The 27,455-nt window shown below is 39.5% G+C and overlaps 1 protein-coding gene across 11 annotated transcripts in view; it reads left to right on the top strand.

The window, feature by feature from the left end:
• The window catches only part of Dnc (phosphodiesterase dunce), a 483,414-nt gene that overhangs the window by 321,025 nt on the left and 134,934 nt on the right, over positions 1-27,455 (top strand). Inside the window, exon 1 of one of the 11 annotated variants that reach the window (XM_076827796.1) lies at positions 18,437-18,565. The exons of the other annotated variants lie outside the window; for them this stretch is intronic. Within the exon in view, the coding sequence (XP_076683911.1) occupies positions 18,480-18,565 (86 nt within the window). The 5' untranslated portion in view covers positions 18,437-18,479. Of the gene's footprint in view, positions 1-18,436; positions 18,566-27,455 lie in introns of those variants that run through there. 11 annotated transcript variants of the gene reach the window in all.

The following is a 27,455-nucleotide window of genomic DNA, read 5'->3' as shown; positions in this document are numbered from 1 at the left end:
CGTGACAATCGCCAATTTTGATCAATGGCACGTGGGTTGCGTGTTAGATAATATTCGACACATATTTTTTTTGTCAAATCATATTCATATTTATGAGAAGCTACCCTAAGACTTGGGGATAGAAAACCTATTTTTAGTTATATTTCTCGCACACTAATGCAACTAGAAAGAAATATCGAATACGAAGAAGTTTTAATAACAAGCCCTAACCACAAATTTGATCGATTTAACTAAATAGGTTTTCTATCCCGAATTTTAACCACAGTTTTTATCTCTTGAACGTAAATAACAACACATAAAAAATTAATTATCAAATATTTTCTAATACTGTACCCATGTGCCAAATTCCATCAGAATCCGAGATTGCCAATTGAGTGATTTTTCTTTTAAATATTCTTCAGCAAAAAATAAATTCTGATGATTAAGACGCGAATACAGCAATTGCTATCGAAGAATTAGTCCGATATTTTTTAAAATCAAGGGTAGGTATAGGAAAACAAGGAGAATAGATCCCTCTACACAGTAAGTTCATTTTACGTGAAACAATTCCTGCTTGACACTGCACCAACCAAGATAGACATAGCACATTCGAGCATGATAGTTCAGCACCAAATCTTCACTTTATCTGTCTTGCAATTTTAGCAGTAGAATAGGTTACCTTCAGTCTCTAGATTAATTCACAGGTGAGGTATTCAAAGGATTTTTATTTCACGAAGTCACGCCATCCTCAAAAGAAGTGTTACTAGGGTGGGGGATCATGTGTGACATTTCGCCTGGTAGGACTATTTTTGCAGGTTAAATTGTAATTGTTCCGCCTGCAAAACGCGGAGTAGGTTCATGTAACCGCAGGCAAATTCCTTTGAATATACAAACGGGCCAGTGTTTAGAATTAATTTGATTCTGCATAGCCGAAACTCCCAGTTCCGAAGTGAACTTGTTGGCCACTAATTACGTTTGCTGCCTGATGGAACATGGGCAGGTTTGGAGTTCCAAGTAAGGGATCCTCAAGGATTACACTCGAAATACTGTGTTCTTTTATTTTGAGTAGTACATGTTCCAATTACAAGGGAGTAATGCTTGACAATTCATGAACGTTTCCTTCGCGTGCTTGAAATATCTACCAAGTCCACGCTAGTATCTTCTTCGCTCTCTGTGTTTCGTTAAAAAGACACTTTCCTTTAGGTTCAGTGACTGCCTTTAGTGAATCTGATACGTGTGCTTCCAGTTTTGATTACAAAAGCGAAAGAATGCGATGCAGATAACTTTCAAGAACGTCTAGTTGAGTTTGGCATAGTTAGGTGGGGTGGCTACTATAGTAGGGTGGCCCTTATTTATACGTGTTGAAATTTTTTTTTGTATTTCTTTGCTCTCACCCCCTAGAACAGTGGCATTTGATTAAAAAAATGGTCCCTGAATAAGTATACTGCAATCGGACAATAGAAAAGAGTGCCGACCGGGCCTTAAAGTTTAGAATTCATCAGTAGTTTGGATTTAAAGAATTTCTCAAAAATGGTAAGCCCTATCGAAATTTTGTTCAAATAATATTAAAAAAAGCATTCAATTTTCTACAATTACTGTATATATAATTTTTTTGTACTTCCAACCATTTTTCAGATAATCACGTTTGAATATAGAGAGGTCGGCACTACGCGCGTATACAACACGTACCGCCGTACAGGTGGGACGCGCAAACTGCAGAACTCTCTATATTCAAACGTGATTATCTAAAAAATGATTGGAAGCACGAAAAAATGATATAAACAGTAATTGTAGAAAATTTAACGCTCTTTTTAATATTATTTGAACAAAATTTCGATAGGACTTACCATTTTTGAGAAATTCTTCAAATTCGAACCATTGATGAATTCTAAACTTTAAGGCCCGGTCGGCACCCTTTCCTGTTGTCCGATTGCAATAATCTTTTTCAGGGACTATTTTTTTATGAAATGGAACCATATTAGGGGGTGGGAGCAAGAGAAATCGCAGGTTGAAAATAAGAGCCAACTTACTGCTACATGCAGTGACATTGCACGATGAGGATTACGTTTCAAGTAACTCCTTTGCATCTTTTCTTGTGGGTGCCCCGAAGTTAGAACCTATCTTACAAATTACGCCGTATAAGACGACCATAGGCGCCCTTCAATACCAAGAAGCTCCCACCTAACCTCAAATATGGGATAGTGACTTGAGACTTGTGGACTAAAGCGTAATCTCTGAGGTGTAATCAAGCGATCTGCAATTCAAACGACAATGCTTCATACCGTTGCTACTCGCAATAGGATTCGGCGATGTTGATTGTGAGATTTTTTATCACAGTGCTGCCGCAGCATGCGTGCCAATCATGCACACTGCGCAGATCTCACGCACGGTTAAATTTCTGTTCGTGGCAGGCCAACCTGACCAATGCATTCCCACGGTTGTACGTCCCCGTGAACCGTACAGTTTCGAGGATGGGATATGTTAATCAACTGATTTGATTCGACGATGTCGCTCGAATCTCCGTTTCGAAGCAGCAATTTCCGCTCTGACCGTCTCCCACTCGCTTGACTTCAGGGAATGATAGTCTCGATGCTGGGAAGGCGATCAGAGAAAAATATGAAGGTTTCGCAAGTAAATCGAAGTAGCACATTTCTTGGTCATTTTGGTGGAAATTTATAATATTTATTTAGTTGGCATACACTCAATTACTGTATTTTAAATTAACATTATTTATTAAATAATGAATATTCTTTTTTAATTATCTCTTCTCTTTGACAACCAACTATTAATTTATAAAAAGAGCAACGTTGCTTAACAACTATATAGTCTAGGGGAAAAACTCTAGGATTAACACGAGAGTCTACATTTTGAAACTTGATGAGATGTAAGGCTTTAATCTCTGCTAGGCAGAGGTAGACGGAACTCTTCAGAGTTCCTTAATGACATTATGCGTCATGCAAATGTTACGACTAATTGCGTGCTACATGGGGTGGAGATTCAATCTGCAAAGGTGTAAACTGTTGAGCTTAATTGCATTAGGTATTAAAATGAACGTCAGTATAATGGTTCTGCGCAATTATTTGGAAGTTGAGGGGAATTTATTAATCCACTGTAGGATAGTCAAAGAAATTCAACATTTTCCAGGCTTCAAATTAGTTTTTAAATCTGGAGTGAGATTTTTTGTACGAATGAAAATTCCTTCTATTAAAATGCATTTCAATGTGCTATAAACTGTTGGAATTTTCCAATGATATTCGGGAAAAATAAGCATGGAAAAGGAGAGTGGACGAGGGAAGCAGGAACAATGGGCGGAACGAGGTATTGTCGGGAATGGAGTGATCCTGGAGCTAATAAATGCGGTTTAAAATTACGAGAGATCCTTTTAACGAAATGTCGGGAGATGCACAATTTTTTAAATATGTTTGTTAATATCAGACATTTTTAGAAACGGAATTCGAAAAAGAAATAACACGAAGGACATTTCAAAGCAGTGTTTCACCTGCATGCTATAAAAAAATATGGAAAAGTTCTGTGTGGTAACGAATATATTTGTATTAGTTTCTTTTTACAAAAACGCAAACACAAAACTGACGACGCAGTTTTATAGTGGATACAATTCTTTACCAAAAAGCACAAAATGTTTGTTTCACGTACACGGAATAAAAACAGAATGCATATTCAGTAAATGGACGTATGTAGTACAAACGAAATTTCATTCAAAAACACAATTTAAAAAAACACACAGTTTTGCACTTTGAAAATTTTCTTGTTTTTAATGTTGAAAATATCTGACTTATTTTTTCAATTATATAAGGACTTTTTTAGTTTCCCTACGTTACCACCCCCGGGGAGAATCGTTTAATAAGATAAATTCGAGAAGTTTTTACCCGCAGGGCATCTTTATTAATGCTTTTTGTCGTTCAGTTATTGTAATCCCCAGCCTTTGTGAAATACACTTTTTCCTTGCTTTTTAATTAAAACGTCCGCGTCCTATTCAGTCTTGTTCCAGGTTAATCCGTTAAATGAAATTATTAGATTCTCCTCTCTGGCCTTCGCCATGTTTTTCTCCCGTAAGAGAAAAGTAAGAACGAGAGGTTTATTAACTAACTTCGTACATTTTGCTCGGTAATTTGTGAAATTGGAAAACAATACAATAAAACCTTTATTTAAAATATCCTTTATATTTCTTCAGCTGCTTTTCTTCTCTTTTATAAACGGATTATTGATTTAGCTGCTGATAAAAGCATCACGAATGATTGGTGGAGACTCGACAATTTTTTTTCAGCTGGCGTGACAAATGCAAGTATTTCAAAGCAGGCCAGCTGTTCTGTTTCTTTGCATGAATTACCCTAGATGTTTCCAATTTATTATAGTCGTCAAAATTACTCAGAGGAACATTGAAATTAGTGGGTCTGTGTTTGGTTAATTAACTCTTCGCATCTTCTTGCAAAATTTAAATAAGTATTCTAGTGATTGTAAACCATAAAGAAACTTTTTTGAGGCATTGTTCCAACTCAGTGGAGGATTGAAATTTGCTTCGCAAAGGCATTGAAGAAGCTCCTTCTGTAGCAACATTTTTGAAGAAATTTAGTTAAAATAATAGGTAAATAATTTCATTCGCATTTGCAATAGGAAATTTGAAGTGAATTTTACTTTAGAGACTCTTAATTAAAACGAAAATTTGTTAATTACTGTCCTGGAAGGTAATAATTTACGTTATGCTCATCGGTAATTATGACGTGGTACAATGGTGTGTAATTACATTAATTATTGTCTTTTGAAGCGGTCGATAGGTGTATTAATTATGGAATATTTCCGCAAAATTTCAAAGATTACGTAATGGTAATATTAATATATGATGTGTCCAATGATATTAATGAGCAATATTCTTCATTAATATGATGTGGAAATATTCACTTCGTTTCATCATGTAAGCACGAATCTCATAATACAAGAAAATTCGAGTTTGAAATTTGAAATGAAGAAGCACAAATTCAATTTTCCTTAAAATACGTAATTGCAGTGCTTCGAATCAAATTCCAGCATACCTAGTTCAGATCACAAATGTTTCATTTATTATTCAACACAACGCGCAAATAATTACACTATTTCTGGTAATTATCGAGGAAACGCGAAATGATTATTGAAACCTGGTTGATTTCTTAGTCTGGTGTCAAGTTTAAAAGTACAGTAAACTTGGGAGATTTGACAATTTTTTAAAATAAATCTGTGGAGCATTTACTGCAATGTACGCTCTTAATTATATGTACAGTTTTGTGTGAATTTGACATCTCTATTGGTTTGCGAGACATTTTAAATTTCAAAAGTAAACCGCCCAAATGGTAGAGAATAACGTACTCGTGATTTTGCATCTTCTGCGAGCGTGGTAGCTGCCCTGGTTGCCGAGATATCGAGCTGCGAAGTTTGAAGGTTTGAAATTCGCGGGCCAAAGCTCTCTGTAAGGGCCTGCGCGCGCTGCACAAGGGCTACTCAGAAAAAAAGATACTAATACGCTGCATACGTCGCTCTGTAAGCGCGTACCGCTTACGTGCGAGCGAGAGGTCCGACTGTGCAAGCAGGACGGAGATAGTGAAATATTAAGAAATAGGCTTTTCTTTAAACGACGATATTTTGGACAATGAACATCCCATGGACATAAAACAAAGGTCGTTTTAAAGAAGAGGTTTCGCCGATTTTAACGATATTAATATATTTGTACCTACGGTGATGGAGAACCGAGATATATAAACGAATAGGAAACATTCAGTGGCGGATTTAAGAAAGACAGCCCAGGTGGCAAACGTTCTGAACGGCCCCCTTCCATACCGACCAAACTCTGACGATCGCAGTCGAGTCCTCCTTCTTTCCTTCTTTTTTTGACTATGATCGTCAGAGTCTGGGAGGTATGGAGGGGCCGTTCAGCGTGGCAGCAAAGCGGAGATGCCCCCAGCTCGCGAGTCACCAGTTAGTCAACCCTGGTATAGCTAAATCAGACGTGTATTTGCGATTTGTTCTAGAAGAATTAGAGGAGTGAAGGACTTATTGATAAGAAAGTTGTTTGAATTGGAGAAGGAAATTTATTGGAACTGAATTCTTTGAGAGACTATTACTTACAGAGATTTCAATATTCCATACATTTATTCTTCCACATGAAGTTCCACATTTTTATTTCACCTGTATTACTGTACACTCTAAGGATTCATTTAAAATGAAGAAAATGAAGTTTATTTTTGTTCAATAATAAATATTAGCAAGTACAGCTATAATTTTAAATCTGGTAAATGCATGTTGAAATGCAGAACTATAGGTACAGACAGAGAAGTATAATGAAAGCACCACCAAGTATCAGTCTCTTAAAAAAATTAATTCCACTATCACATTTCTCTGTTTTAATGGAACAACTTTTCTGTACCTCAAAATTTTTAAAAATAATTGCATGTTCACAATGAAGCCACATAGACCACAGAAACATTTACCAAAAAAAGTTACTAGTTCCTCAAATAATTATAATTCCACTAACTGCTCTGTAAGCCCCGTATCCGATTTCTCCGTTTTGCTGTACAAGTTTAATTTCCATAACGACCTATATTCATTCCCCCTAATTCATTCACACGTCTCAACAATTATTCGCAGTGCAATCCCGTCGCATTAAATAATAGATAATCACCGCCGATCCGGCTTTGGCTAATGCACGCGCCGCTTGTTGTTTAATTAATCGTTTCGTTCTGAAACCGCCATTTTCCCCCGGCGTTCCTGCAATTTCCGCTGACACCGATATCGCGGCATGTACACGCCGCGAATCCACGCGGACGGGTACACGGAACAATCGATTCGCGTTTACAGTGCCCTTTACGTTTACGTCGTTAATGAGCTTTCGTCGCTCGTGTAACCGTACCTGTAGAATTAATTTGCACCATCGGAGAACGCTAATCATATCATAACGGGCCACCGTGGTATCGTTAATCGCCCTGTTCCAACGCAACTTCAATTGGAGGTTAAGCGAAGCGGGCTCCTTCCGTGCCTGACACTCTACCGCGCTGTGCTATTCCTCTGTTCGAAAGTTGCTGCGAATTGGGTAGACCACGGTTTTCTGACCTGGGATCCATGCACGTAGGATCGCTGATTTTGGGAATTTCCGCGATTCTCGACCTTATTCTGCGATCTTTAAGCGTTAATAGCTCAGAGCAACGTTAACCGATTTTCATGAAATTTTAGACACGTATATAACTTACTTCAATCTACAAACGGTTTTTTTTAATTTTCATTACAGGCTCACAAAGAAAAGTTGAAAAAACGACCTTTTCTATTTTTATTTTTCTATTCCGACCAAGTGCATTTTTTTCAAAACGACGAATCACGTCACTTAGCAAACTAATTCTTCTAGCTTCTAAAAAAAAATCAAGTCGTTTGGATTAATTTTAAAAAAGTTATGCGATTTTAAAGAGTGTAGGATTGTGGCTGTGAACCACTGCAGTTAGTTACGGGTGTAAACAACAGGAGTACTATGTAGTACAGTAAACTAGTGATCCTCCGAGGAGTGATCGGCATAACCGCAGCCATTTTGGGGCAAAACCAGAAATAAACATAACCTAAACGTTTATCTATCTCTTTCTGTCAGTATTTCTGTCTCTTTCTATCAGTATTTCTGTCTCTTTCTTTGTTTTTACAGTTTCTTTCTCTGTCTACTTCCGCTTTTTGTCCAAATCGCGGCAACCAATCAGCGTCGATACACGTTCTTCCGATCACTGCCTAGAGCCAATGCCGCGAGTGAGAGAAGAAAACCCAAGAGCGAGCGAGAGGGAACGAAACAGTTGACAAGAGGTTGTCGTCGACTCTTTCGTTCCCTCTCGCTCCTTCACGGGTCCTCTCACTCTCGACCGAAGGATTCCAAGAAATCGTGAAGATAGTCACCGGGCGTACTACGCATGGTAAAAACGGGGCTATAACGAGGATATACTATAATAGTATTGTCTCGATAACTATTCTTTAATATAATTGGCTTACTTTGCAATCCTGTGTCTTTTACTTCGTATATCTAAGGATTCTGAGAAGGGTTAAGAGGATCAGGGATAAGGAACAAGAACCTCTGGTGTAGACCAGCTGCAACACTTTCTTTTAGCACAGGTTTCAATGAAAATTGTAAGGATAATATAGTAAGTCAACAAATTCTGACTGAACACACTGGGATATAGGGTTAGGAACTCTTCAAAACTAAACCACACCTATGGTTTTATTAATTGGAACTGAGCTTGAAGTGCAACCTTTAGAGATTTAGATAGATGAACTTTATTGGTTCGATGAAACGAAAGTGTGACTTACAATTAGTACAAATGTAGACCTGTGGTTTCCTGTTGCTGCATCAGTGGCTAGCAGACACGATGCTACTGAGTAAGCTTCCACTCTGTATCGCCAACAGATCCTAGTGACAGGCTCCATCTATCAGTTTCAACATCTACTGATCATTACGAAGCTCCCATTCCTACTTACCTAGAAAGTATTTAATCGCTGAGGTCGCCACCGACTACTTTCAGCAGTACATTCGCACTAGCTCTTCTGTGTCACCTACATACTGACAAAATTAACAGCTTTCGGAGCCACATTATTTTATAAAGAGTCGCGTGACATCGTCACAATGCATCAAGAGCACACTCAATATGCTTCGCGACTCGAACGAGTGGAAAAGGCGGGCGATATAAGTTCGGAGGTGTGAACGTCGTCGAGGCGTTATTGATTCGAGGGCCGGTGCTCGAAAGCACACAAACGATAATTGTTTCCGACGTGGTACGTGCTCCCTCGCGCGACGCTGACAGCGTTCCGACGTTGTGATTGTAATTTTAAGAAGGGGTTCATCGATCGTCCTTGCCTTCCACTCTGTCGAATTCGCAGGAGAAACAGAGCGATGTCTTTAGAAATTTCTATGTGCGGAATATATTCCGGGAACTGCTTGTTGCAACGCCAGCGCGAGGGCATTGCTGAAGAGCGGAAGGTGATTCTGGGAAACGAGTTTTTGAACGAGGTTAAGAAAGTATGCAAGGAGAATCGCAGCGAGATTGAATGGGAAAATGCGAAGGTGCTGCTGGGTGTGTGGGTACGGCGGGGAATTAAGAAATTGGAACGTGAATTTTAAAATTGGACGATGGGGGACTAGGGGACTGACAAACTGAAATCGTTGAGAATTAGGCGCTGGGAAAATTCGGGCATTGAAAAGTTGGGAAATAAGGAAATTGGGTGATTGAGAAATAGGAAAAGGAGGAAATTGGGGATTTAAAATTTAGAAATCAGAGATTCAGGAATTAGAAAATTGGGAAAGGAAAACTTAGAAATCAGAGAATTAATAATTAGAAAATTGGTGAATTAGGAGTTTGGATAACAAGGGAAATCGAAAATTGAGAAATTTGGAAATTGGAAACCTGGGAAGACAAGATCCAAGGAAATTGCATATTTGAAAAATTGGGCAATTTAGAATTTGAAAAAATTAAATTAGGAAATTAGTAAATTGGGAATTCAAAAACTTTCCCACCCGGGGATTTACATTTTATGGAATTAGCTAAACACAAATCACAGACCTCGAGACTTAAACTCACAATCAGGAAAAGTGATAACTTTTTAAGCAGAAATTGAAGGAAAGGCTAATGGAATTTAAAAGGTTTTGAACACATAAGAAGGGAAAGTACAAATTTTCGAAACCTGGAAAATAAACTGAAAAGGTGTAGATCATTTGTAAATGCTAATAGATCTTAATAAAGATTTAGGGCTCCTTTAATTGGTAATCTGTTAATTGTTTCTCACGTTGAACACGCTGCTCAATATTCCGACAGCGTTCCTGGTGTCATGTGTCTGGCGACCGCAGCGTACTGTTTGTACCTGATTCGAAGTTTAGTGTGTGCCCCGACAGGGAGACAGATCTCGAATGCAAATGCGCTGAATGCAAATTCAGACAAATTTATTCCACGGTCCATTACTTTCAGTTGGATTAATCCGAATCGTTCCCGTTATATATTAATGTGTTTTAATTAAACGCTCTGAATCATGGTGAATGGACAGAATTAAAAGTTCGAAAATTTTAACTGGTTCGAGAACTGAAATGTTAAAAATATAATTAGCTTTGGAAATAAATTTTTTTTAAATGTTCTGAATTTTCTGGCAATTGGAATTTGAGAAATTTATATTATTTTCGGAACCAAAACGTAGGAAATGTGGTTAGTCCGAAGAATTTAAATTGTTGAAAATTCACATTCTTTGGCAGGTATTCAAGTTTTAATTCATACACATTCCCATTTGGTCTTTAATTTTTTAAATTCTTTAGATGTAACCCTTTTTTAAAAATTTTTACACATAAAAGTCCCAATTTTTTGGAAATAAATATTCATTTCCTCATTCATGAAATATCAAATATATCTCAAATTTCACTGTGATTCCCACAATTTATTGCAGGATTATTTTAATTTCATTACAAATACTGTTTGTATAAGTACAACAGAGCAACATTTGTTTCCATCCTCGTGAGCAAACTCTCTGCTTCTCCCATTTCACTCGAAAATCGCATCAAGCTGCCCTGCAAACACGCTCCGAGTAGAGTAAGTGTACGTTTGCACATTCGGGCACGAAGTATAAGACGGGCGTTTCGCTGATAATTCGATTAGGCTGCGTTGTTTGTCAAACATGTGTATTCAGTTGCGCTGGGAACTGTGATCGACTAGCGATATCGGTTTCTCCCGCGCTAAGTGGATTTCGGCATTCGTCCCGGTACTTCGCAAGTCAAATTCGACCCCGATTTAGTGACCATCAGGATTCTATTTCCACGGCGCATCTAGTATATTGGTAAACCTTGTTAATTCCCTAACTCAGTGTACAGCATGATTACCTACTAACTTTTGGTCTGAGTTTACTCGCCTGCCCATTTCCGATGAAATGTGTCTCTAAAAGGGTATTTTCGGAAGTCAAAATTGTAAATTTTATACATTTGTGGTCTGAAGAAAGTTGAAGGGGTGAATTATATAAAAAGTAATGTCATTTCACAAATGCAAGTTTGTGCTAATATTCATTAAGCTATGGGATACATATGAAAAAACTTTTAAAAATGAACTGGCTCCTAGATGGTATATTTATCTTCAAAAGTATTATTTTCTAACAGCAAGAAATTAGAAGTTTTTTTTTTATTGAAAATTATGAAGAAAATTGTTTATACATCGATTAAAATTAATAGCGTCCTAAGTCTTAAAGTACTTTCTTCGTTTGCCTTAAAATATGTTGCCATTTATTATGTTGTTTACTAAGAAAAAGAAAAGTCCCTAGGCTCTGAAAAGAGCCCACGGGTCCGAGTATGTACAGTGTAGCAGAGAACAGAATTACAGATCATGTAGATATACGTATACATGTTACGTAGTTTTATCGATGAACTTGAAACGAAGTGTTAGCAATTAAGCTTTCAACTTTATCTGTCATGATATTCTATTAGTTACGCCACGATGTCGTTACCATAAACTAATTTTAACATAGATAGTGACTTTCACGTGGCGCCAGTGTCGAGTAAATCTTGTACTAAAGCAGCCAGTCGTTGAGCAGGAAATCTTGAGCAACTGTAGGTATCCCAGTGCCGAGAAAACTACTTTATCGACTCATAATTCCCTAGTTCATCCACATTTAACCGAATTTCCCGACCGTAAGTGCGATGGCAGCACCAAAGCCTTGTATCGATTCAATAACCTGGACCAGATGGACCTTACTTTACCTCTTCGACGGTAAAGTAGTTCTATTTTGGTTTATTTTTCCTGTTCCCGTTATAGTTCACTTGTTTCTAGATGACCATGAACCAAAACGAAGTAAATTTGATGGGAAAAAATATGATGTAGAAGCTATTTGTGGGTGTAGCACTAAAAATATTTAATCTTACCAGAAATCTGCGACTTTATCTAACTCTACGTGTTTCTAATTAATTTAATTTACGAGGTGGAGGTTTTGGAGTTAGTAAATCAAAAGATAATTGTGTGTGCAACAGCAATTATCTGGTGAACTGGATATTCAATACTGTGTTTAACCTGGGAACATATTACCATTGAGGAACCACCTCATAAAATTCCCTATATTCCCCGAAACCTAAAATATGAAATTTCAATAAAATTCTATAAATATCCCCTTGAATCGAAACCAAGACCTCGAGTTCTCCCTACACTCAAAATACCAAAACATCACCTCAAAACCTTCTAAACAAAATTCCCCAAATCTCCACCCCATCTACAGGAATCTAAAAAATATCGACCCAACTGTCTTATTAAATAAAAAAAAATACCCTGCCTTGTCTTCCTCTGAATCAAGCTGCTCAGAATCCACACTGGAGTAACTTTAAAGCCTTTGCCTCATTTTCAATTGTTTTCCTCTGCTAGTGAACTTTATTTACCAGAAAAGGAGTGCCAGTTATGGCAGACAGCTACGTCCCTATTGGATCACGTTGCAAAATGGCTTACGTTCGTTGTTAGACGGCGTAGTTGAAAGCGATGCAGCTCGTTCTCTCTAGTCGAGAGAAGTTTCAGGGACATCTCGGACGCTTTCGCCAGAGCTAAGAACTTTCTCGAGGTTAAAAGCTTGGTTCGAGTGTGCGAGCTAGCTTCTGACGAGGAACTGAAACAGGACCTGGAGAATATAGATCCAATCGAACCTTTAAAGGCGTTTTAACACGATGGATGCATCCACGTTAATTGCAATTTAGGTTAAATTATCAGTGAGATAGCTCCAATTTGGCTCTTCCACCTCACTCCATTTTCCTTCACGTTTCATTGATCAGGGGTGGTTTCTGCTTGGTCCAGGCTGAGTAGATGAATCCTGGCATTTATTCCAACAAACGCAGCAATCACAATTATCTCATGAAAGATATAATATTTCTGAAGGGCTGCACAATCCTCCCTTAAACAATACTTCTCTGTATAGTCGCAAAATATTCAGAAAAATTAACATTAGAAGGACATACTGTGTTTAACAAATATATGGCACTGATCTGCCACTGTATACTATTTTTATTGTTTCTTCAGGGATCAGGGGTGCTTTTGGATGAGCTGGGTTGAGTAGCTAAGAATCGGAATAATTCTGTGAAGGTGAAGTTAATTTTGAATGCCTGGTAGGATTGCAAACGCTTGCTCTTTGCCATGTACTATACAAGGGCATACCGTGCGTAATAAATGCATGGTAGCAGTCGTAAATGATGAATAGTAATAGTAATTCCCGATGCAGAATACAGAGCTGCTTCATCGTCTTGAGCAGGATTTTGTTAACCTTTAGCTTTTTCTTCCGTGATGCTAATAGTGGCGTGCGTAGGGTCAATATTGCAAGGAAATCGTTGACGTAGGTCGTAGGTAGCTCGCTACCTTCGCTGTCTACGGTGTTTATAACCCAGACTCTGCGTTCGTTACGCTGGGTCATGGTTTCATTTCTATCACGAAGACGAAATGTGCCACTTTCTCGCTGATTTGTCTCTCGTTGGAATTTTTCGCGCGGGCTGTACGCCGTTTCTCGCATTTTCAATGATGACCTGAAGAATGTCGACGAAATCCCCGATGCAGTTTCTTAGCAGAAAAACCTACTTCCAAATTAAGCGTACTTAATTCCAAAAAATTGGATTCGTTGGAGGTTAACTGGATCGATGCACTAAAGGTTAGAAGGTCTTAACACATTTAGATGATAAATATGAGATATTCAAATTGAAAATAAATCAGCGAAGAAGGTAAAATGGTGACTAGTTATTCACTAGGGATACTTTTTATATATGGAATTAAGAATTTCGTTGTGTTTAATCCCGCAAAGATGAAGAGTCTTTCTGAACTACTGCCACGATATTTTGCAACACCGCGATTCTTGAAACGATTGTCCTAGTCGATGGGTCACACTGTCCATTGGAACGAGCAAGGGGTCACGGTACTGTCGCTGCACCCTCTCCCAACTTTCCATTGATTTTGAGCATAGTGGGCGTGTCACCGAGCACGTGGTTCCTAGCAGTACACGAGGAACTTTCAATTAACCCATTATTGCCAACGGTATTTCAATTGCATCAGCTTCACTGATTCTACCAAACCAGAAAAACTGTCTGAAGGTTCCCGAGGGCACACTGGTGACACTTTACCCTTTCTGGATGATAAGCTGGAAATACAAGTCGACGAACATTGCCAAACAGTTTTGTAAAGCTTCTGAAGACTGTACTGTAACTCTTTATATGTTTCAAATGTGATTCGTGAAATTTGGACCCGGTGAATTGAGTTTCGAAAATGAACCATGCTCTGGACCTCTATTGGAGGCTGTAGGAAATCATATTTCAGGAATGCTGAAAGAAATCCAGGGTTTACTGTCTGCTGCTTTTGGTTAGGATCTTAAATAGCATCTCACCAAATTTTGGATAATATTAAACGACTGTAAATTGTTTTGAAGGGGGACATTCTTGTGTTCCTCGTGGAGTGTCTATGAAGAAGTTAGCTTCTTCCTAAGAAAAACTCCTTAGTCTATTCATAATCGACTTAATATTATAGAAATTAGTGCATTGTGGCTGGGGACGTAGACCTCAACACTGGGGAACCTTGAGTTCTGAAAGATATTGTCCACCACCAAACAAATTAGTCACTATGCTGAAGGCTAGAGTTCCTGAACTTAGAAAAAGGATCACTTTTTATTATTATTATTAAGCGTCTTTATTGCACAAACAAAATAAGTAAGAGAAAAAGAGAACAAGACTATCGGAAAGGCAAGGTCCAGTCTGAAGACTGTTTTCCAACCTAACCTCACTTTTCAAGCACGTGCATCAGCTTCCCCCCCCCCCCAAAAAAAAAGACGTGAGTCACTTGGATTACAGAGTGACTAGTCATCCACCATTCTTCTGACTTGGTACCATTGGGCCAGCAATTGTTTTGATTGTTGCAAATTTTTTAAGTGACATAATATTCAGTGTTTATGAGGATGCGGTGGCAAACAGGTTCTGGTTGTTTCCTGTTAAGAAACTTCTACGTAAATATGGGTAGAGGAAGTGACTGCAACATGGCGACCGGCTTTAGATAACAATAGACATTGTGCCACGAATTAATCTCGTTATTTGTTCGTGTTACAAGACCGTGAACCCGCAACAAAGGAACTGAGTTCATCGAAACTTCCCCTTTTGAGCATTGTGTTGTTCGTGGGTACTCAACTACCCAACACGTGTTTCTAATTCTGTTTCGCGTTGTGTAATCATTGATGGTTACGCTGCAAGATTTTTGAGCTCGAAATCAACGCGAATACTAGAAGCTAGTACAATAACGTTGGAAATGAACACAATGAAGCTTAGCTGACAAAAGTGAAAATGAATAGAAACGCTGATTTTTTAACCAAAAATTACAAGACTAGTGGAATAAAAGCTTCCAGTAAAATGCTTTGAATTATTACAAACGATGTTTGTAATTATTTCTAGCGCTAAACTTGACTGGAGATTGTTGTCTAGATAACACTTTTTTTTTAGATGTTCACATACCGCAACCTTAATTCAAACAGAAGAATGGAGGAGCTCATGCTGTTATTTGCGAAAATTGTTCTAGCCTACTGCAATTCAAGAAACCAGTTAGCTTTTCGGTAGTAGGACTATTTATATCTTCAATAAAAGAGCTAGATCTGGTCTATAAAGCTGCGCTGCCATCTGCGCGAAATCCTCTTTAAAATCGCCCACTACTACAATACCAAAATTCGAGAAGCCGTCAGCACAGAAAGATTCAACCCACCCAAGTGGGAACTAGAACTTGTCAACGAAACGATATTGCCAGCTGCTCGTAATCCCTCTTAGAAACCTCAACTGCGGCGACCCAACTCAAGAAGGTTCTCAGACACTTACTACAAAATTCTATGACACGTTTGGACAAAGCCACCTCGTAGGTAGCATCTACATCTGAGTCCTCAACTACCGCAACGTTAAAATTTAAACAGCTATCTGATGCAGAAGACCTGGGACCCCCAACGGAATTGTTAGCACTGACCCACAGAGCTACCCCCATCATGTACACAAAGTCCGTTTCAAAATCGTCAACTAGGACAACCCAAAAAGCTCAACCAAGTATTACCTACCGAATTTCATACTCCCAACGTAGAACTCCTCACGAAACCACCCCCTCATCCACTCTCAATCCACCTGGAAGCTTCATCAAAACACTACCTAGACCTACACTCACCAGGAACGTACCCAACTGTTACACGCCGATTTTGGTGAAAGTCGGAATACAGGTATTAAAAATATTAGAATTGTTTTTTTAGCGACGGAAATTCATGTTTGGGGGATGAAATTACATTTTAAAGTTCGGGGAACAGAGAAAAATTATAAAAAAAATTGTATGGTTTTTTTTGAGGAATAACATGACATACGCAGAAATTTGAGAAAATCACAGATGATGCTGCGATTGTGAACAAAAATTTTCACTTTGACTTGTAAAGTACTTTTTTTCACCACAGCGGCGCCATCTGTGATTTTGCAGAAATTCTGCTCATATCATGTTATTCCTTATAAAAAACCACAAAACTTTCCTCTTCATAATTTTTCCCTATCCCTGGTCATTTTCGAGTTATTCGAGTAAATAGTTCTCCAACCCGCATCTTTGAAGGGTAATTTCCCCTCCCCCCAAAACATTAATTCTCGTCGCTTAAAAAAAACGTATCTAACATTTTTAGGCACCCTACCTCTATGCCGAGTTTCACCCAAATCAGCGTGTTACAGTTGGGCGACGTTCCCTGTCAGTCCTCCAAAAGAAAATCACCCAGCACATGGCCGCGTCAGGAATTCTAAAAAAACACCTACCCAACCAATGGTTCACAGTAGAGTGGCCGAAAAGCCCCCAAAACCGCGGGAGAACGGCCAGGAGTACATCTACGTCCGAAGAAAAGAGGAGGAAGAGGAACGAGTACGCCGCTCCTCCACCCCCACGAAAACAATTCCACTCCGCGCACCGACCCCTGCCTCCCTCCTCCCCCCGGCCGCCCACGGCCGCCGCCCCTTCCAGGGGTCCCGGCGTCGTCGTTTTCGGCGCCGAAGCCTCGGCGAAGGAGGCGCTCGCGTCGATAGAGCCGCGAGAGGACGGCTCTCTCCCTCGTCTTGCTCCAACGTGGCTCCCGCGCCCTCCCCTCTCGCCCCCGTGGGGAGCACATCCCTCGAAGAAGTTTACATTTTCCGCGGCCTCGTTGGAGCTCGTCACGTCCACGCCATCCTGCCCGCCCCTGACTTCGCCTGCCCTGTCAGGGGGAGAGCCTCCTTTGTGGTCAGGGACACCCTCGCATCTGGACGCCTCCGGCTCAGGCTTCCGGTTATCCGCCTGACAATTCCTGTCGCCTGGTCGACGCTGGAGCACTCTCCTCGCGTGCCACGGTTCACGGTGGACACCCCAGACGAAACCCTGAGCCAACGCGCCACTCAGTTTGTTGTGGAGGTGTTCTTCACTGAGCGAGTGCTTGACTAGGGTGCACGTGTTGTGGGGCTGGTGGGGGGGTCGGTGGTTTTGTGGAACCTAACCCGCGGGCCCAGTTGTGAGAGGACTATGTGCTAGATGATGGTGTTGGACCTAAGTGTGCGTTGATTCGGGGGAATCTATTGAAGATGGGGTGTACCAGGGGGTTGGTAGTGTGATTGGGTAAAAATTGGAACGCAGGCTGAGGGGAGGTGGTGCGTGTCGAGTTTTGGCGGAGATTCGGTGGACAGAAATGCTGCCCGAGTATCCCCAGAGTGTTCTCCTGACGGGCAATTGAAGTGGCGCGGAGCGAAGGCTCCCCAAATTGATGCTAGACTGTTTTTAATTGGATTGCATCGATGGAGACTGGTGACGTCCGCTCCTCGAGGAACTTTAATTAACACTGGAGCACAGAATTACTGGTTGCCCCGGAATCTTCGCGAAGCGGGGTACCAGCGGGGGACGTTTTTCTTGGGGAATTGAAGAGCACTGCAGTCACGTCGCCAGCAAATTGATCGAGAGCGTAACGCTAAAGTGGAGACGCTTCCTCCCCCGACCTTTCGAAGATCCATCTCGGTCGCACCTCGAGGATCCTCCTCCCGAGGAGGCCACGGTCCTCTGAAGCGGGAGGATCGCCCGTAATCCCACAATTTTGCTGAAAGCTCCCGCGGGGGATCCATAAGGAATACTGATAGCGTCTTTATTCGCCTTCCCCTGGACACTTGCCTCGACCAGGAAGCGATGTATTCCGCGGCAATGTGAATTCCTCAGACTGCGAATCGCCGGGGAGCTGAGAAATTAGGAGATTAGAGGCTGGGACGTGCCCGCGGGCTCCCGTTTAATAAAGGAAGTTTCAGGCGAGTGGCGCAATTGGGAGGGATCCCAGGTTTGGTGGTTGGAGTTGTGGTGAAGTGGAGGGCAGATGCCACCTCCAGCAAGAAAATGCGTCCTCGGCGGCACCCCGAGAAGCGAAATGGTATCTCGGCTAAGTGCTTGGTAGAGGTCTGGGGACCTGGCCGTCGCTTGGATAATTCGAGGAGGTGAAATTGAAAGGATTGGCCGCGGAGGATGGGTCAGGACTGGTGTGCACGTAGGAGGAAACGATCGAGCAGCGGTTGCTGCCCCTGCGGACCACGTGTTCATCCCTCAAGTAGGTTAGTGAGACGATGGGGTTGATTTTAATCCCGTGAATGTAGCAGTTCGAATTATTGCCTCTGGGTTTCCGAACGAGCAAGGTAATCGATTAGACGACGAAGTTCAAATTGTCGAGTCGTGAAGGTGTTTGAGACAATGGATGTGGAGGAGGGGGTGCAAATGGAATACTTGCTTTCTAATGAATTTCCAATTTAATTTATTACTTAATTGGCGTCCAAGATTGTTTTAAAGCACCTTGAGTGGGACAAAATGAAAAATGAAATCTTTGAAATATTAGTTTAGTGGCTTCTAGGGAGGTTATGATGAAGAAGTTTATATAGATTGATTTTTTTTAAATTAATTCATTTGTCCACTCTGGGGGTTGGGGTGTATAGAAATGGACTTTTAGGGAGGCAGAAGGATGCGTAAAATAGTGTCTACTGTTACAAAGTATGCGAATTTTGGTCTGGAATATATTTCGCAGCGGTGGAAATTATTTCGCGTAGTTCACGAACCCCAATTAAATTTTCCAAATGCATCTCGTGCGCGTTAATTGCATTCGCTATTGCAATAGCGAGGAAATAATGAAAGAATGTTTTCACCCACTGTGTAGCAGCTTGCAGCCCGTTTTTCGGAGAGGGTATAAATTATACACATTCCGTGACTGTTTGCACCGTTTTTATTAATAATGTCATTTTCCTGTTCGATATTATCGCGGTGCGCGAGATGCACGAACGCGATAAATGGCTGAAGCTCAATCGGAATGCGCTCTGAAATGTGCAGGAAAATGAAGTCCCTTCGCGAGGTAAATAAAGGGTGTATTTTACTAACTCCTTTAAAAGAAATTCGTCAACAGCCTATTACTAATATTAATGAAACATTTATTTAATAAAATTTCGTGGCATGAATTGACTTCTTGTCCAAATGTAAATATTGTACTACAAGGGAAGAGGGGTAAATAGTGGGAAAATTCCAAAGGGGAGAAATATCCAATTTCTCTAAAGTACTCATTAATCTGAATAATTCTTACTTCAAGAAATTTTTAATATGACGCACGCACAAAAAGTTACAGACAGAATAGCTCCTGGCACATTGGTCCGGAATGCTCGTCTGACCATATACCATACATTTCCCCTTATTCTTCCATTCCGCATCTCTCGTACATCTACTCATGGTCATTTAAATTCTCCTACACACTGCATCATCATTTAGTATAGAAATTTGTTTTTTAAACATTTTAAAAGTGTAATAAAATCACAGGTCAGGTTAAAAATATTTTATTAGTTATATTATAGAAATTTAACAGGCTGTTCAATCATCGAGGACTCTTTATGTTTCAAATAATTTTACCACCCTTCCGTCCCTACTTATGCATACCAAATAATAAATGTGAGGTATTTCTTTTTTTCATGAGCAATATGAAGTTCGAATACACGCTGGTAATTAAGGGTCTACAATAGATTCGTTCAAAGTTGCAAAATGGATTCGCGGAAGGATTAACACCCTTTCTGTCATTATCAGTATTCATTTTTTCCGTGGCATTCTTCGATCATTCAATTATTTATCGTCGAGAGAACAGTAAGATGTTTTTCAATGGCGAAGCTTCGTCGCTTAAGTTTCAATTAATCTGTTCTATGAAAGAAAGCCGTCCGGCTAACTTTTTCAACGCTGTAATCGAGTTCACCTCTGACCCATTCAAGTAAGCCCCACCCCCTGCGTCGTCCCTTTCTTAAAATTTACTTCCTTTCAGCGCAAATTACGCGTCAGCTAGTTCTTTCACTCCGGAAAATCAATCGCCGCTTGTCCATAAGAACTCCATTCTTGCAGAAATGCCGGAACGCTTAAGGTTCACGTGAAGCGCGAAAATCCACTGGACATTTAAAATATTTAAAAAAAAATCCTATACATTTTCTTTCTATCATACGTCATCGAATTCTTCGAACCATAAAACTGGCTCGTGTTAGGGAAAAGTTTTCTATGTCACCTTTACATTTTCAATGGAATTATTTTTAGGGTATATTTTGCCACCCGACCAATTGGCGAATTTCCGCTGAAATAAAAGTTCAAATTACAGTCTCCCAAAAATCAGAATTTGAATTAGGAGACTAAATCGAGTGAATATTCCACTTGAATTCCAAGTTTCCTGGTGACGCAACGTGAGTAGTGCGTCTATCCCTCGTTTCTCGCGCCCCCGCGCGACGTCGTGCTCCCCAATTTCCGGGTCGACCGTCGACACGCGCGAACCATGATTCCGACGCGTTTACTTTCTGACAAGCGCGACGGCGAACGCGTGACATCGACCGCGATGGGAATTCCGCGATCACGCGAACTTTTTCCGCCGTTTGCCACCCGCTTGACGAATGCTGAATGTCCGCCCCCTTCAACCCCCGTCGTTTTCTGTCGAGAAAACGCGGTTGGGTCTGTTCTTCCGCGATGGGACCTTGAACGATCCTTCGAATTTCGGCGCAGGAGTTATCGACGTCTTCGAAAGGGGTTGATCGTTCGAGGAATTACTCGTGACGCGTTGTTTCGCGATGACGACGTTGTGTAATGGCCTTTCGGCGTTTTTGTGGGTCGTCGAGTCCGTCTCTTGACATGGTTGCGGTGAAATTAATTAGGCAACCGGGATTAACGAAGGCGAGGGCATTCTTGAATTTCTTCTTTGGCCGTGGCTGTGGATGCTGGGGGATGATTTGTGAAAGCTGTGACGTCTTGAATTTGGTGGGGAGTTGTCGACAAATTTTTGAGAAACTGAGGATATTATTCTTCGACTAAGCGAAATATATTTTTATACATGATAAATTTTTTTCTCGCTTTTTTTCTGTGAAATTTTTGGAAAATTTAGCCCAATTTAAAAAATGGATAATAGCCCTTCGATTTGAAGGTGTGTTGAAATTAGTTACCTGCAAAAAAATATTTTTGAATTTATTTCTAGATAGATTTCGGAATAAAAAGTATGTAGCATTTTTTTGGAAATTCTTGAATTCTTAGGAAGCTTGATATTTTTTAAAAAATTTAAAAATTTCTGATGAAGATATTTTTGTAGTAAATTTTATGCACGAAGAATATTGATTTTGTTCTGGTAAAAGTCAACAGGTTAATTTCCATCTCGTTTAATTAAACGACAGCATGTCCTGAACGTAATTAGCTATTAACTGATAAGTTTGCGAAATTACCTTCGGCGACTGAGTAAGGAAGGTAATTTTGAACCCAGAAAGCAAAATTTACATGTGCGCAGTTGATATTTTATGACCCGCAGTTCTTAAAATGGTATTTCATTACGTTAAATGCTTTCCCTAGATATTTCTCAGGATGTAAAGTTCCCTTGAATGCTTCTGGGGCAAATTTTTCAAGCAAACTGTCCTAGAAATATGGGAAAGGATCGTCAATAAAAGAAGTTATTGTGGGAAGAAAGTACGTCTTTCTTTTAGTCCACTAAAGTCGATTCGAAAAGCTAAATTTAATTTTCAATTCTTCTTGTAGCCTCTTAAAGAAATTCTTTGGAATTGTTGTTATAATACTTTAATTTAAACCACTCTTAAATATCACCTCGAATGCAATAAATATTATTTTCTGAATTTAATTAAAAACTTGCCTATTTATTGAGGTAACATTAAAATATTTATAATTAATTACTTAACATCCATCCACAATGTTTGTATTTATTCCACAGAATGAAGAAATAATTTAAATTAAATTACCGAAAGCATTGGAAATTTATAATGTAATGTTATTTTACAATTCTTATCGTATTTTCGAAACATATTTGTTAATTATTTATTATTTAATTGTATATACGTAATGTTTTATTAATTGAATAAAATTACAATTTGCATGAAATATTTCTTACTGCGAAGTTTCTGTTAAATTTGTTTCCGAAAAATGCTATTCTTCATCAAAAATCAATTTAAGTTTGTAATAGTTGAAGAGAAGCCAGAGTGATTAAGGTTAAATCATTACAACCCTTCGATAGACACTTTCTTAATTTAAGTTTCACCTCCTGGCGTAATTTTTGGGTGGTTAATTAACTTTGAACTATTATTCAGGGGTACAAACTTTATCTCTAGTTATTCCCCAGCCTGTAAAAGCTTCGAAACTTCAATCAAATTTAGTTCGTACAAAATTTTTCACATTTTTCTACACTACACACATTGAATACGAAATTTCGAATAAATTAAGAATCTAAGTAGAATTTAATATAAAATTTAGTGCATCATATCGCTTGTTTTTTCAATTATCCAATTTCGAGTTTATTGCAAAAGTATCCCCGAAACAGTCTCATCTAAATAATCACGAATCTAATCGTAAAAGATAAACTGCTATCTACAAAGAAAATCATTTTCAAATGTCAAAGTGATATATACACAACAAAATAACACAGCATTGCGAAATTGCCATTTGTGACAAGGATAAATTTGCGTAAAATTGTATTTCTCTATCGCACTTACTCTTCTGAAGTTACCCCTCTTGAAATCTCCAGGGTATCATTAGTAACGTACGGGGGCATAAGTTACCATTTCAACGCTGAAAATTTTATTTCAAAACAGCGCTAAGGAATTCGCCTAGGAGCGAACTGTGGATCTTCCAAGATGGACGCAAGACGATTTTCGTTAAACTTTCACGAGTTTCAATAATTAACGGAGGCAGCTTTCGCGTGTCAAGCGTCTATAAGAGGAGATTCTGAAATTTCGACTGGAACGTGAGAATGTACAGTCCTAAGGAACAACGAAATCGTGCCAGTAGCTTTGCGGGAGAATTAAATTTTCTAGCACTATATTTTGAGAGGTCTAAATAAAATCATAGTGATTCGTCTCGAAAATTGGAATCTAAAATACGCTAAAAAATATTTACGAGAAATTCATTGCAAAATTCTTTTAGGTTAAAGTAGTTAAAAATCGGTAGCATCATACAATAAACAGCCTAGACTATATGTGTAGCCTCGATGAAAGCATATCTGCAGATATAGATTTTAATAGGGGTTGCATGTAATTTTGTCTAATAGCTGGTTTTCGTTTAATATATTCGAAATATTTATATAATCTCTGGACTCAGTGGAAAACAAGTACCATTAAGGTACCATTAATTCCCTACAATGTAGTGTAAGAAAATTATAAGAAAACAGCCATAATTTAGTGGCATGTGCTTGTTTTTCACTGGGCCCCTCAATTCTTCCTTGACCCAATTGAAATTCGAAATCTTCTACTTTAAGGTTATGTCGCGCGGTACAATGCGCCATATTGCTTAGACACTTGTTATATAGTCAGACAGGTAAATCAGATCTGTCGATGTGACTATTATTATTACAACAATGTAAACTACAAATTAAGTAACTAATCTCTGTTACTCTTAGCATTCTCCTATCACAGGTACACTGATAGTCCCTGCATTCCAATTTCCAAAATTCCATCAACTGCGTTCAAGCAAAAATATTCCACGTAACAGCCTAGCAAAACAGACATCCAGCGCATTTCAACCTGCCGGCCTCCCTCTCCGACTCGAATGCAATGAGTGCAGCACGAAAAGAAAGTAAACATGCTGGCGAATATGTACTAGAACCACCAGCCCCAGTTAGTTCTTGCCGGAAAAATCGCATTGGTTCATCTAGAAGCTCCACATCTATTTCCCACTTTCCCTAAATCCCACACCAACCCATGAAAAACTAGTAAGATGTATAACTATCATTATCGCAAAAGAAACAATTTTAATCAAACCCAAAATTATAACCAAAATTTCTCGACCCAAAAAACGTTTAAATTGAACGCCAATCACCACCGAAGCACCGTCGACTAATCAACCATTTAATTCACGAACCGCGAGCCGATTATTAGTGATATTTCCTTGAACCACCCCCACCCGCTTCGCTCCGCCCCTCACCACAGCCACGCGATTCGAACTGATCGATGTTGTGGCGGTGGAGGCTGCCTGGGCTAGTGACGTAATCAAGAACCTCCACCTCCTAGCTTTGACGTCACTGATGCCCTCAAATGCGCGTGGCCAGGTGCGTATCAGGGAATCTCTGCAGCGCCCCTGCACCCTCTGCTTCTCGTCCACTTAACCCCCCGGCCCCCATCCGCCCGCCCGCCCAACCCCCGACCCCTGTAGCTCGTTTCTTTTTTCTGCCGTCAGCCTTGCCGCTGACTTCTCTTCCCTGACATCGTGTGCACTGTATATGATTAGAAAAATGGAGCGGCGTCACGTTAACGCGGACGGGTCAAAGCGAGGGACGATTATTAGCTGCTACATGCCGCTCCCTCCCACAGGGGGGTTTTTCATGCCACGGGAAATAATCCGGTTAACTCGCCGGCATTAGCTGGCGGAACGGTTTGAAAGCGGGGAAATTGCAGTCGGAAATTGGAGGAAGGATATTTGCGAGCCTGATCCGCTTAAGATCGCTAATCTAGGGATTTTTCTTTTCGACTCGCACTGCGATCTTTCTGCGAAAGTTGTTCCGTGCCGCTGCTAACGAAAGTTTTATTGGCTGTTCGTTTATCCAGTATGTGTCAGAAACTGATTGTGACAGAGGTTTTTTGTCTTTAAGCCTCTGGTCCAGGTCACAATCGCTAATCTAGGGACTTTTTGTATGGGCCACCCAAGTGTCTAGTGGGATTTAATACGATACTTGTCGTCACTTTGCGATATTTCTTTGATGTAGAATTAATTTAAGTGCTATAATATTAATGTCATTATAACTGCCCATTTCAATTTCAATCGCAAATGAAACAAGTAATCTTCTGTTGCCCTTCGAAGACATATTTGATACGCCATTTTAAATTGTAAACAGAGTTTGGGACTTTTGGACAGCAGTGTTCCAAAAACTGATTTTTCTCTTATAAAATCATTCTGTGCGCAATTTTCTGCGCGACTATCAACTCAACACGGTCATAATAATTTTCAATAGAGAGCATTCTCCAAAATTCAATTCTCCACCACGAATGCGAGCACTTCGAGGAAGCTCTAGGTCCTGTTCTCGCTATTCAGTCGGTACGTGCCTGCGGCAGGAATCTTCCTTATCAACATGCTTTCGTTTCCTGCCTTATCATTCCAGCGATATTGAAAATGCTTGCCTTATCAGGAGAGTATTAAATTCGTGAGCAGCTTCGTAAAAGCTCCCGTCGTCTCTTCCTTCGTCTCTTGATGAATAATGTATATTTCGATCAATTTTACGAAACATTTCTCGTCAAGTGCGTTTAAGCCGTCTACCAAACCAAATTTATTTAAAGTACCGTCCCTATTCTCAAAATCTCTATCCACCTAAGTACAAGCTCTTGGTACTACCATTTAGTGTCATTGTTAGTATTTGCATTTTATGCTAGTGTCTCTTATTGGATTTCTTTGTACAGTATTAGTATATCACGAGTGCTTAATATAAGTGTTTCAGTCTAGTACCGAATATTGACACCAGTATGCGGCACTTGCATTCAGTATTAGTACTAAGTAGTCAGGGTTGGGCATAAACTAAATAAAAAATTATTTAAATAACAGATCAAATAAAAGTTACTTTAACTTTATATTATTTGACGAATAAAGTTAATTTTCTCATTCGACAATAATTTGTTTAATTTTTATTCATTATTCGAGATTTTTATTTAAATAAAATTTTTGCCCATCTCTGCTACTAGTACTCCTATGTAGTAGTAGTGAGAGTATTCATAGTAAAATATTTAGCATCAATATTTTGTGGTAGTATAATTAATCCATATTACTATCGACTATTATATGCTAGTACTAGTATTTAGTGCTATTGTGGTCACTGTCTTTTAATATTAGTAACTATAAATAATACTTATTCAGCTCAGAAAAATTTGCATCTGAGAAATAACGATGGAAGCGAATGGAAAAAGTATTACGAGCTTTCCTTTATCTCGTGCCTCATTTACAAGCCCGTTAAGGGGAGACCTGCAACGGTCTCGAAGCCGAGACGCATGATTTATCGTTTTGCGTGCGACGAATGTAGGTCGCCTGGTCCCTGGGAATTGATTTTCCATGGCTATGGGGCACCATTGTGCTCCTTCCTGCTAATGAAGTTCCCGATAACCAGCAAAGATCAAGGGGGCGAAGCCATTGGAACTTTATTAGAAAGCTGCGATGTCAGACACACGGGCGCCTCGTTTTCTTTGAAACAGAACTCCAGGCAAACTTCTATATAAGGTCGTTTAAACGTGAGACAGAATCGTTTCCTTTGTTGTCTTCTTAAATTTCGAGTAATGGATGGGGTGGGGGAAGATAAAAGTGATGAGAATTTGAAATACTTCAAAAATTTTTTTCTCCAAAGAAAATAGGAACTTAGTTTTTTTCTCCAGTGATTGATGGCCCACTCTCAGAGCGGCTCAATTAAAAAAGAGTAAAGGGTAACAATTTATGGCGAATTTAATCAAGTTCCCTGCGTTTCTATTTTTTTTTTCCCCGCGTGGCACAGTTTCCGCGCGGTAAAATATTGTTATTCGACATTTTGAAATATTTTCAGATGAGGGGTGGAAGATACCGCGCGGCACGTGAAATGAAATGGTAACGGGATGATAATTCGTTACGTGGAGCTTGTATAATGAACGCAACTCGCACGAACGATTATTTACGTTCACGCATGAATATTTTATAAAACGGAACCTTTGTTGGTTAACTGATGCTACAGTGGCGCCATCTACTTTTCACTCGAGCCGTGAGCTCATACGGTTTCTGATATTCAAGCTTGGCACTGCGTGACATTTTCATATTAGGTGAAGAAAAATGACTGCGGAAAAAAATAAATGCTTTTTAAGAAATAAAAAATATTTTTGCCTTTCAACTTCTTTGAAGCTTCTAGACGTGCTGACGTTGGGATAGAATAATGATAGATAAATTCAATCTAAAGAAATGTTAAAATTGTGAAAACGACTTAGAATATTTAGAAAAAAAAACTTTGGTTTTGCAAAG

The sequence above is a fragment of the Andrena cerasifolii genome, chromosome 15 (assembly GCF_050908995.1).
Source record: "Andrena cerasifolii isolate SP2316 chromosome 15, iyAndCera1_principal, whole genome shotgun sequence".
NCBI classification, from domain to species: Eukaryota; Metazoa; Arthropoda; class Insecta; order Hymenoptera; family Andrenidae; genus Andrena; species Andrena cerasifolii.
Note: the sequence above shows the minus strand (reverse complement) of the source record. Positions and strands in the feature narration are given on the sequence as shown.